We start from the raw sequence: 12,143 nt of genomic DNA, 5'->3' as shown, positions 1-12,143 counted from the left end.
GGTTTGGAAACGTGGATCCAAACCCACACATAATGCTTAGTATAATTTTTTTTTCTCTCAAAAAAAAAAAGAAAAAAGAAAAAAGAAAGAAGGGTAAGTGCATAGAAGAAGAAACAGCATACAGATTACGAAAGGGATTATGCACTCCAATCTTCCTCCTGCATCCCAAGGCAAAAATCAAATAAAGAAGAGATAGGGATAGTACCCTCAAAAGAATTCATTTAGCTCCATTATTGATTAAAAAATTAACCACCTACAAAATACGCTAGCTTTAACATGTAATTATATTTTGTTTATATCAATGAGAGAGAGGTTTGTTTCTATTTTGTTTTACTTCATCCATTTGATACGGTGAATTGAATCTCAGACTAGAGATATACCAGGTTAATCTAAGTTTATAAACAACTATTTAGATCTTGAATTATGAGATATAGTACAGATATAACTAGCAAACAATCTTAATACATTTTATTTAACACCTTTTGAGTGGAAAAAGGGTTTTTACTTTTTATACTTCACTATAGTACTAAGGTTTGATGTAATAAATTTCAATTTTACCGCATATCCTTCTTATAGTTATGATAGCTTCTGAGAAATTTTATGTTATCACGATAGAAAAAATTTTGGACCATAGCACAGGGAATGTAGCTGAAGATTTTTACCATCATATCAAGGTATGATTTACTTCACTTTTCCTTGAGCATCTTACATAGTGCAAAAGAGAAATATACTTTCTTCATTTACCTTTTTTTGTGGGGTTAATTTGATAAGAAAACTTAGCTTTGTTTCAGGAGGATATAGCTCTAATGAAAGAAATTGGCCTAGACTCCTTTAGATTCTTCATCTTATGGTCTAGAGTACTTCCTAGTAAGTTCATCCATGATACTTCCCTTACCATTTTACATAATATGGTAGCAATTAGTGAATCACATTTGAATCGACTATTTCATTCCCAAAAAAATAAAAGTTAAGGATGAGAAATCTTGCTATTTATATTGTCACTGCCAAAATACCAATGATATTTCTTCTGAAAAAGAAAAAAAGTACCAAAGATATGTATAATATAAATAAATGAAGTTCATTTTGGTCTTTTAATTAGAGGGAAAACTTAGCGGGGGAGTGAACGAACAAGGAGTCAAATTCTACAATGAACTCATTAATGAGCTCCTATATAAAGGTAAAACTTCATTTGCCCTTCATCCCAACCTTTTTTTTTTTTGGTACATTCCCTTCCTAATTTCAGAATAATGAGCAAGTATACAACCCTGTGTAACTTTATTCCACTGGGACACTCCACAAGTACTTGAAGATGAGCATGATGGATTTTTGAGCATCAACATTGTGTAAGTTTGACATACCATCAACATTTGATTAAGCAATAGCCAAGGATGTGAGAGAGATAAATAGAGATATACTTCGTGTAATTTTTATCAATGTTACATTATTCAACAAATTTCTATTGGATGTGCTTTTAACAAATTAGTCATTTTATCCTCCAAAAAATCAGAAATGACTATCATGAATATGCGGACTTCTGCTTTAAGGAATTTGGTGATAGAGTGAAGCTGTGGACCACTTTTAATGAGCCAAATACATTCAGTAGTGAAGGGTATGCAAGCGGTACCATAGCACCAGGTCGATGTTCTAACTATGTAGGAAACTGCACCTTTGGGAACTCAGGGATAGAGCCCTACATGGCAGCTCATCACATCCTTCTTTCTCATGCAACTGCTGTAAAATTGTACAGGGAAAAGTATCAGGTTTGTGCCTAAACAATAATATTCAAAAATCATTTTAGAAGGCTTTAACTATCTATGCTGAGTAATGCTAGAAACATAAAAATAAAAAATAAAAATCACAACTTTTTTCATAATTTTTTGAGATATTAAATTGTGGTTAGTGCAATATAACTTTTACACAAGTCTTCAATTGATACCACTTTTAATGTATGCTAGTTATATCATGTCAGCTTGATAGTTTTAATCTTTTTTGTATAATTAGACTTTTTGGCCTATAATAATATAATTATACATATATACATACACAACTTTTGTGGAATAAAAAAAAAATTACATATATAGTGTTAATATGCTTTTGATAGAGGATTTATTTTTTTATTTTTTTATAGGCTTCTCAAATGGGAGAAATTGGAATTACAGTATCAACGTTTTGGATGGTGCCTAAGTACCAAACAATTGCCAGTAGCAAGGCTACATCTAGAGCTCTTGATTTTGCATTTGGATGGTAAGTACTATGAATGGAATTTTCTGCTAGAAATGTGAGGAAATAGGAAACCTAAGCTAGGATTTATGACATGCAAAGAACAAAAAAAATTAAGAAAAAGAAAACAACAACAAAGACCTATGCACACACATGAATACCAAATTTTGCATGATTCACCCAGACTTATGGTTACATCAACAGAGTTTTTGTAGTTTTATTATCATCAGACCAAGATATCAATCGGTTTTTGGTGTAGGAGGGGATTGAACCTCAAATCTCTTATTCAATTTTCAAAGGCTTTATTAGTTGAGCTATCCTATTACCTAGCTACATGTATGTGGAAAATTACAATAATAAACCTAAGACAAGTCTTCCCATATATTAGAAATATCCCCAATAATTGTACAGACACCAATTTTTTAGAGATCTACTACCCTAGTTCCCAAATCCTTGACAAAACCAGTAAATTATATCATATTCCACACGTCTCATCTTGATATAAATAAATGAAATGAATTTGTTTAGACCAGTTGATGTTTGAATAATTAAAATATCATGTAACCTTTACATAAATATGTGATAAGTTATACTAACAATCTAGTACCATATTAATGGTTGGATCTTTCATGACAATAATCAATAATGCTCTTGAATATCACCACACACCCTTGGTGCGATGGTCGCTCCATAAGTATAAATGTTTGTGAAGTGTGGGGGGCAAAGGTCGGGGTTCAAGTTTCCAGGAAGGAGCTTCACACACATATACACTTAGATTAGGCTAGAGTAAAATTCTATTTTGTATCCAAGATAATAATAAATATAATAATGCTCTTGAATATGTTGTGTGTTTCCCAATTATTATTGATAGTGATTATTTTTATTAAATTCATCATCATTTGTGTTACTATTATTACTTGTCTAGGTTTGCTCATCCTGTTACCTATGGTGACTACCCTAAGTTGATGCGTGCTTTGGTGGGAGCTCGACTACCCAACCTCACTGTGATACAATCCAAGATGGTAAAGGGGTCTCTAGATTTACTTGGAGTAAATTATTACACTGCAAGATATGCAGATGACTCCACATCTTCTAGTAGTGTAAGCCTAAGTTACACAACAGATAGCCATGTAAATCTAACCAGTAAGTTCAAAAGCCACAACCTTATGATTATAAAAATTACAATAAAAATACAATACAAACTACATATTTTACCGTAGGTATTGTTGCTTTGGTTTTCTAATTAAATTCAATAACATGATTGCAATGATCAATGAAGTGCAAAAAGCATTGATTATCTTTCCCAACAACAGTATAACCACATGGTATAATTTAATTAGAGAACCTAGAGTACCCAAGAAATTGAATGTAACTATTTAGCTTTAAAATTATGAAAATTTCACTTACACAGTCACACAATTTGCTGCCATATGCAGATGAGAAAGATGGCATTCCTATTGGCGAACTGGTAATCTTTCTCTCTGTCTCTTAGCACAGCACCTTCATATAGTTATGTTGAAATTTAAAGAATGTGATCATACTCAATTTACTAAGTAAAGAATGCCATAAATGGTTAATTTTGTAGACCCCTTCCAGCTGGCTTTACATTTATCCAAGGGGAATTCAAGAACTTATTCTATATGTCGAGAAAAATTTCAATAATCCACCTATTATAATTTCAGAAAACGGTAAGACAATCTTGTATTCCCTCTACAAATACTATACTAAAAAATTTTAATCATGTATTTATGCATCTATACTTTTCAGGATTTAGTGATGTAAATAATAACTCGTGGACAATTCAAGATGCTCTCAATGATAGTTTAAGGTTAAAATACCACCTACTCCATCTATCAAGTCTCTTAAAAGCTACTTCTCAAAAAAAAAAAAAAAAAAAAAAAAAGTCTCTTAAAAGCTACCAGGTGAGTATCGATTTATATACATGCATATATATATATGATATTGATAAAACTCATTGTGTAGTGATGTAGGAAAGAATATAGGTGTCTATATTTATCATTTATTAATTTATATATATATATATATATATATAAAGAGAGAGAGAGAGAGAGAGAGTAAACATTCGGTCAAGCTGTGGTGTAAAACCAGTGTTTTATGCTAGCCAATAGGAAGCTGCCATGTCATCAATTAAAATATCTTTTCTCTTTCTCTCTTACTGTCTCTCTTGTCTTCTCCATTTCACAAGTCTCTCTCCTCTCTCCTTTTTTTTTTTTTTTCTCACTTGTTCTCTTCCTCTCTCCAACCCTCTCACCCATACATTTCTTCTCCATCTAAAATCAAATCTTCAAGGCCATCAGCCCCTTTCCTTCTCCCTCTCAGCAAAGCCAGAGATCTCACTACACAAACCCAAACTCAAATTTACTAAACCCATATTCAGTGTTCACCACATCCCAACCGCCTGACACCACAGATCCACCATAGAGCCCAGACCATGGCCACAGATCGATCGCAACTCCTCTAATGTGGATTTCCTCGTCTCAAGCCTGACCCATAAGGATCTAGCCTCGCAGTTTTGCCGCATTGCATATGAACTCGTTCTAGATGTTGTAATTGGCAAGAGTACATTCTGATTGCTGAGAGGGAGAAGGGAAGGGGCTGATGGCCTTGAAGCTTTTAATCCCAGTAGTAGTAATAGTATGAAGCACAGCCAGTGGTGGATATCTTTCACTTGCTTGTGAAAATTGACTTATTCTGATTTCCTTCACTTCGATCTTCTCTTTCTCTTATGGGTATATCTCTACCTCTCCAAGTAACTCTTCCCCTTGATACAACACCGCTTTATACATTTCTATTTTCTTTTTATTTTTCTTTTCTTTTTACTTTTCTTTTTATTTTTCTTTTCTTTTTGGGGGCCCAAATCTGAAAATATAAAAAAGAAATTATATATTTGTATATAATCAAAATCTCACTCTTTCAAATTGGTTGCTAAGATTGTTGTTGTTGTTGTTGTTCATCAATTTCTTTGTAAAACCCATGATGGTGATTTCGTCTTTGAGTCAGAGGGAATGCTTTAGATTTGATCCGATTCATTGGGAATCTATATCTATATAATAACTAATAGCTGAAACGTTTGACTTTTTGTTAACCATGCCTCATTGCGCCACGTGGCTACATAAATTTATGCCACACGCCTACATTTAAAAACCGAACAATTGTGTCTATTCGTTTTGTAGAATAAGACACTGAACAATTGTGTCTTTTGGGATTTTAAATAACTAACCACAACCAAAAGAAACAAGTCGTTACATTGAATCATACAGTTGTTTTCCCCTCGGTACATATAAATAAAACTGGACTGCAAAAAAATTGCGATTTGCAAGCAGTTTCTCTTTTCCATTGGCACACCTTTGTCTTGGAAAAAAATCGTTGACAATCTCAACACCAATTTTGACTATATAGGAATTTCTTTTTAAAACCCATAGACACAAAAACGTGTAAACCCTACACGAAAGCCTTTGAAGTTTGAACACCACAAAGATTTAGAAAACAAACACAGCCCTTCAACAAACAAGTCTTCTTCAATGGCTTTACTACCCTTTCTTTCTCCTCCGCTTCTTCCTGTAAGTTGGGTTCTACAATATATGTTTTTAACTTCTATTTTGATACCAGTATTATTTTTCTGTGAATTTGTTTTCTTTTTCTGTTATATCTTTTTCTTCGTTTTTTTTTTTTAATTTTTTAATTTTTTTTATTTGGTTCAATTTGGCACTCTCATCGAATGCCAGGTAAACAAGTCCGATGCACAATATGGATAACATGTAGCCTTTCTTTATTTTATTTTTTATTTTTCCATTTTATTCCAAGAGAAAAGTCTGCCAAAGTTTCATTCATAGATTAACCATTATTACATAGAAAGGGTGGGACTTATGACCACGCCCGAGTAAGTACACATTCTAGCCACAAAATGTTTCAAAGAGGAATACCCTGAATTTCAAATGTCAAAAATATTATTTAAACTCTTGGCTTAATGGGTTTGACTGTTTAATGTGAAGTATTGAAATTCAAAGTAATTATTGGTTGATTTGTGTTGTTTTATAGTCATACAAATTGATAAACTTATTTTGCAAGACATTTAAATTGACATTTATTTGATTTTAGATATCATTCTTTTGTGGTCTAGGTGGTTTTTTGAAACTGATTAGCAGATTTGAAAAGTTACAAAACAATCACAATAATTTTAGAAAAAATATATTTGTCTTTCAATTTATTACAAAATTTCTTTTAACATTGCAATGTCGGTGTTTTTTTGTTAAATATTTAGTTTATGCAAATTGTTTTGTTAAAAAGTTTCTACTACAACTTATTTTGTTATGTAGCATCTTTTGGAATTTGATTTTCTCAAAATCAAGTTCAAAGTAGAAATTAATTTCACCAAAATCGAGTTCTATACAATTCAATGATATATGACAAATGTGGAACTCAATTTTCTGAAACTCGAGTTCTATGTTCTACTGAATTTCATAGACTTTGGCAAAATTGAGTTCCACTTTGGAACTCAACTTTCAAAAATTGAGTACCAGATGGAATTTATATAACTAAATAAGTTCCTATAGAGACTTTGTAACAAAAATAATTTTCAAATTTCAAATATTTAAAAAAAAAAAAAAAAAAAAAAAAAGGTCTTATAACATCTATTGGATAGAATAGTATTTTGTGTTTCAGTTTATTACTATTGTTCTTTTCCCTTTTTCTTTTATGTAATTATCATCATTAAATAGTATCTTGAATAGTTATGAGGTACATTGTTCAAGAGAAGGGAGTAGGTCTGCATGCAAGATAATTAGAATCCTAATGTATATTTAAATTTTTGTTTAATTGAATATTTCATATTGATGTTAGGGATTTTTTAAATTAGAATCTTAATGTGCAATCAAAGAAGAAGAAATGAAGAATTTTTTAAATCTTTTACAAAAATCTATCAAAGTTATGTTTGCAAAATATTCATATATATCATAGAAAAATAAAGGGTAAAATGTTATTTTGATTCCTAAACTTTATCAAAAGTTTGGTTTTCATCCCTAAACTTTAAGAAATTTATTTTTCATCCCTAAACTATTAAAAAGTTCTTCTTTCATCCCTAAAATATTGAAAATGATTTATTTTTGTTCTTAAATTTGCTAAACATTGTGCTCATTTAAGGTTCATTCCCAAAAGAGTTATAATGTTGTTGGATAGTACTCAATTTTATCACTTAAGCTAACTGGAACCCACGACTTTATGTTCTAAAATATCATATTTGTTCAATTTTTTTTAGATATAATCTTGCAAAATTGCTACAATTTGTATTTTATTAATGTTACCTCACGTTTCTAGTATACTATGCATTTATACAAACTAAGTTTTCCTGTTAAATTATACTGATATGATGATTGTAGTAAATTAAACCAAGATTAAATCATACCTCATTCTCGATAGATTCCTTGTGCATCACACGGATAATTCTGTTAATTAAAATGACATTTTTTTTTTAATGTTGCATAAGTTTATTTTAATGCATTGTAAATAATAAAAATAATTGTACAAGACATTTTTTTTCTTCATTTTATAACATATAACTATCAGTTTATGTTATAGCTATATACTATTATTTAGTAAGATTAAACCATATACTATATTCAATTTATTTCCCGTGCATCGCCCGGGTTAGCGACTAATTTTATATAAAACAAAAACTAATACAGTACAATACAATAATCTCTGGCTTTGCTGAGAGGGAGAAAGGAAGGGGCTGATGGCCTTGAAGCTTTTAATTGGATTTGATTTTAGATGGAGAAGAAAGGCATGGGTGAGAGGGCTGGAGAGAGTAAGAGAACAAGTGAGAAAGAAAGAAAAAAAAAAAAAAACAGAGAGAGAGAGAGAGAGAAAAGAGAGACCTGTGAAACGGAGAAGACAAGAGAGACAGTAAGAGAGAGAGAAAAGATATTTTAATTGATGATGTGGCAGCCTCCTATTGGCTGGCGTAAAACACTCGTTTTACGTCACAGCCTGATCGAATGTTTACTCATATATATATATATATATATAGATAACCAATCTAAGAGAAATTCAATTAAAATCCAATTTGAATTTCAATTGGAGTCTAATTTTGTGTTATGTATCTCATCAAATCTTTATAATTTTTATGTCAAGTGAGTTAATTCGGTGCAAAATATGAGGAGTCTAATATAAATGAACCATAAAAAATTGAATTGTATATCTAATTATATTTCTAAAATTAGAAGAGAGAGTTTGAAAGTTTATGTTTTCAAATGCCATTTGTTTGTCTAGCTAAAAATATTTTAAATTTATCTACTTTTTACATAATACTATAAACAGTCATTATTTATTAGGCAGAAACTTATATATATGGTGTGTGGGTGTGTATGTTTTTTGACAGTTTTTAGACCCCTTAAACAATTGATTAAACCTAGGTAATTAGCCAAGTTGTTACTTAGTCCAATTAAACAAGTCTAGGTTATCACAATAATAAAGATCAAATCATCCAAAGCAGCGGAAAATAAATAACACAAGATATGATCACTCAGGAAACCAAACCGGTAAAAACCTGGGGAGGATTTGACCTAGCTATCCTCAAGGTAAACTTGAATCCACTATCTTGAAAGAATCGAAGTTCATACAATAAGACTTACAAGCCCTCACGCTCGACTTCTTATTGCTACCAACCAGTAGAACTTACTGACACGACCACGTGCAAGCTCTGAATCCACAGACTCCTTCTTTCTTGGATTCACCACCAGCTACAAGCACACCCGCTTATGTAGTCTTTAAGTTTCAATAGCAGCAACTGAATTGATCATCAAGGTGTAGAAAATATCTCCTCCTTGAAAACCCTAAGTTTGTGTAAAGGAAAGCTCCTCTAGATCTCACAAGATATTTACACAAACTGCAAATATGAGCAACAATACAACTCTTAAGCAACCAAGACTTTAGAGAGGTATGGGTACAAAACCCTAAAACCAAAAGAGGCATAAGAAGCACTCTAATCTCTCTCTCTCTCTTTTGTCTCAAAAACGTGGCTTAGGGTTTCCTTTATATAGTGGGAGAAGTAGATCTAAAACCTTAATCCTTAATGGGCTTAAGCTGCTGTTTGGGCCGACTTAAAATTCTGCAGATACGATTTTCGATCGATCGAGCCTGTTCTTCGATCGATCGAACCAGGCAGAATATGAAGTCTTCTTCCTGCAGCTTGTATATTCTTGAATCTTGACTTGAATCACCTTGAGCATTGTCTAATAAAACCTATAGACTCTAAGATTTATATCTAGACAAGTTTGTGTTCACGATTTGCCAATTGTTCTAAACATTTAGAACCTAACATTTTTAATTGTATTTGTGTATGTGCACATACAGGGTTTTAAACTAGGTTTAGTAATTTTAGAAGATGGGACCTTATTTCCTTGATTCTAAATGCTTTTAAAACTTTCCTACTCAATTAGAGTCCTATTTTGATACTCTATCCATTAGAATATGTATAGGATTATCTTTACTTGGGAAATAAGTTTTTTAGAGCCTTTAAATAGATTGGCAATTTGTAAAAGAAAAAAGAACAATACATTTTCAATAAAATTGAGGATTCTTTATTTTTTGTGGATTCCTAATTTTTTTTTTTTTTTTTACTTTGTGAATGATAAGGGTCTCAAACAAGAACTAGTTCTTTTACACTTTTGTTTTGCGTCATGTAGTAATTGTTATGCACACATGCACACACACTTGTGAGTGAAAGACCCACATCTTTATATTGAGGCCTCAATTGAAGTTTTTTCAAGGTTTTATCTCTGATAGGTAACGACGGATAACAATAATAATAAGGCCACGGGCAAGATTGAAAATGTAAATTAACAACAAGAGAGCAAAAACATGTTTTGCATTAAAATTGAGAAAATTTTTCTGCACATTGCCTTAAAGATATGGATAAATGGCATAGCTTTAATTATCTATAAGTTCCAATGTCAAAGATATTAAGCAGTAATTGAGGCTTTGGTTGCAGGGCTAGAATCAACGTTAAGGGATACTATGTTTGGTCATTTCTTGATGACTTCGAATGGGAATCGGGTTATACATATCGGTTTGGCATCAATTACATAGATTATAAAAATGGGTTGACAAGATATATGAAACATATTGCTTTATGGTTCAAAAAATTTCTTCCAAGGGAGAATCTCACCACGAGTATCATCATTGTTGTACTCTGATCAGTAATGAAATTTAAAGTAAGTGATTTATTGTATTTACTATAATTGTAAGAAGGATTTTACTAACATGTGCCATTAGGACATACATTAGTAAGCCATTTTAGGTAACTTTTTATGAAAAAATGAAAAAGAGATTAACTATTTTGAAAACATTTTCAATTTTTTATAAAAACTTTCTCAAAATGAATAATGATCAAAAGGGCATACATTAATCAGACCTTTGATGGGTACAAAACCCTAAAACCAAAAGAGGCATAAGAAGCACTCTAATCTCTCTCTCTCTCTTTTGTCTCAAAAACGTGGCTTAGGGTTTCCTTTATATAGTGGGAGAAGTAGATCTAAAACCTTAATCCTTAATGGGCTTAAGCTGCTGTTTGGGCCGACTTAAAATTCTGCAGATACGATTTTCGATCGATCGAGCCTGTTCTTCGATCGATCGAACCAGGCAGAATATGAAGTCTTCTTCCTGCAGCTTGTATATTCTTGAATCTTGACTTGAATCACCTTGAGCATTGTCTAATAAAACCTATAGACTCTAAGATTTATATCTAGACAAGTTTGTGTTCACGATTTGCCAATTGTTCTAAACATTTAGAACCTAACATTTTTAATTGTATTTGTGTATGTGCACATACAGGGTTTTAAACTAGGTTTAGTAATTTTAGAAGATGGGACCTTATTTCCTTGATTCTAAATGCTTTTAAAACTTTCCTACTCAATTAGAGTCCTATTTTGATACTCTATCCATTAGAATATGTATAGGATTATCTTTACTTGGGAAATAAGTTTTTTAGAGCCTTTAAATAGATTGGCAATTTGTAAAAGAAAAAAGAACAATACATTTTCAATAAAATTGAGGATTCTTTATTTTTTGTGGATTCCTAATTTTTTTTTTTTTTTTTACTTTGTGAATGATAAGGGTCTCAAACAAGAACTAGTTCTTTTACACTTTTGTTTTGCGTCATGTAGTAATTGTTATGCACACATGCACACACACTTGTGAGTGAAAGACCCACATCTTTATATTGAGGCCTCAATTGAAGTTTTTTCAAGGTTTTATCTCTGATAGGTAACGACGGATAACAATAATAATAAGGCCACGGGCAAGATTGAAAATGTAAATTAACAACAAGAGAGCAAAAACATGTTTTGCATTAAAATTGAGAAAAATTTTCTGCACATTGCCTTAAAGATATGGATAAATGGCATAGCTTTAATTATCTATAAGTTCCAATGTCAAAGATATTAAGCAGTAATTGAGGCTTTGGTTGCAGGGCTAGAATCAACGTTAAGGGATACTATGTTTGGTCATTTCTTGATGACTTCGAATGGGAATCGGGTTATACATATCGGTTTGGCATCAATTACATAGATTATAAAAATGGGTTGACAAGATATATGAAACATATTGCTTTATGGTTCAAAAAATTTCTTCCAAGGGAGAATCTCACCACGAGTATCATCATTGTTGTACTCTGATCAGTAATGAAATTTAAAGTAAGTGATTTATTGTATTTACTATAATTGTAAGAAGGATTTTACTAACATGTGCCATTAGGGCATACATTAGTAAGCCATTTTAGGTAACTTTTTATGAAAAAATGAAAAAGAGATTAACTATTTTGAAAACATTTTCAATTTTTTATAAAAACTTTCTCAAAATGAATAATGATCAAAAGGGCATACATTAATCAGACCTTTGTAAGAAAT

The 12,143-nt window shown here is 31.5% G+C and overlaps 1 protein-coding gene across 1 annotated transcript in view; it reads left to right on the top strand.

The window, feature by feature from the left end:
- LOC115984402 (beta-glucosidase 17-like) overlaps positions 1 to 10,433 on the top strand; it is a 35,407-nt gene extending 24,974 nt beyond the window's left edge. The window contains exons 6-14 of the mRNA XM_031107435.1: positions 1,253 to 1,343; positions 1,508 to 1,760; positions 2,129 to 2,244; positions 3,146 to 3,363; positions 3,657 to 3,688; positions 3,806 to 3,908; positions 3,988 to 4,097; positions 4,129 to 4,142; positions 10,229 to 10,433. Coding sequence (XP_030963295.1) covers positions 1,253 to 1,343; positions 1,508 to 1,760; positions 2,129 to 2,244; positions 3,146 to 3,363; positions 3,657 to 3,688; positions 3,806 to 3,908; positions 3,988 to 4,097; positions 4,129 to 4,142; positions 10,229 to 10,433 — 1,142 coding nt within the window. The remainder of the gene's footprint in view (positions 1 to 1,252; positions 1,344 to 1,507; positions 1,761 to 2,128; positions 2,245 to 3,145; positions 3,364 to 3,656; positions 3,689 to 3,805; positions 3,909 to 3,987; positions 4,098 to 4,128; positions 4,143 to 10,228) is intronic.
- Positions 10,434 to 12,143: the final 1,710 nt, after the last annotated feature.

This window comes from Quercus lobata, chromosome 4, assembly GCF_001633185.2.
Source record: "Quercus lobata isolate SW786 chromosome 4, ValleyOak3.0 Primary Assembly, whole genome shotgun sequence".
In the NCBI taxonomy this organism is placed as follows: domain Eukaryota; kingdom Viridiplantae; phylum Streptophyta; class Magnoliopsida; order Fagales; family Fagaceae; genus Quercus; species Quercus lobata.
Note: the sequence above shows the minus strand (reverse complement) of the source record. Positions and strands in the feature narration are given on the sequence as shown.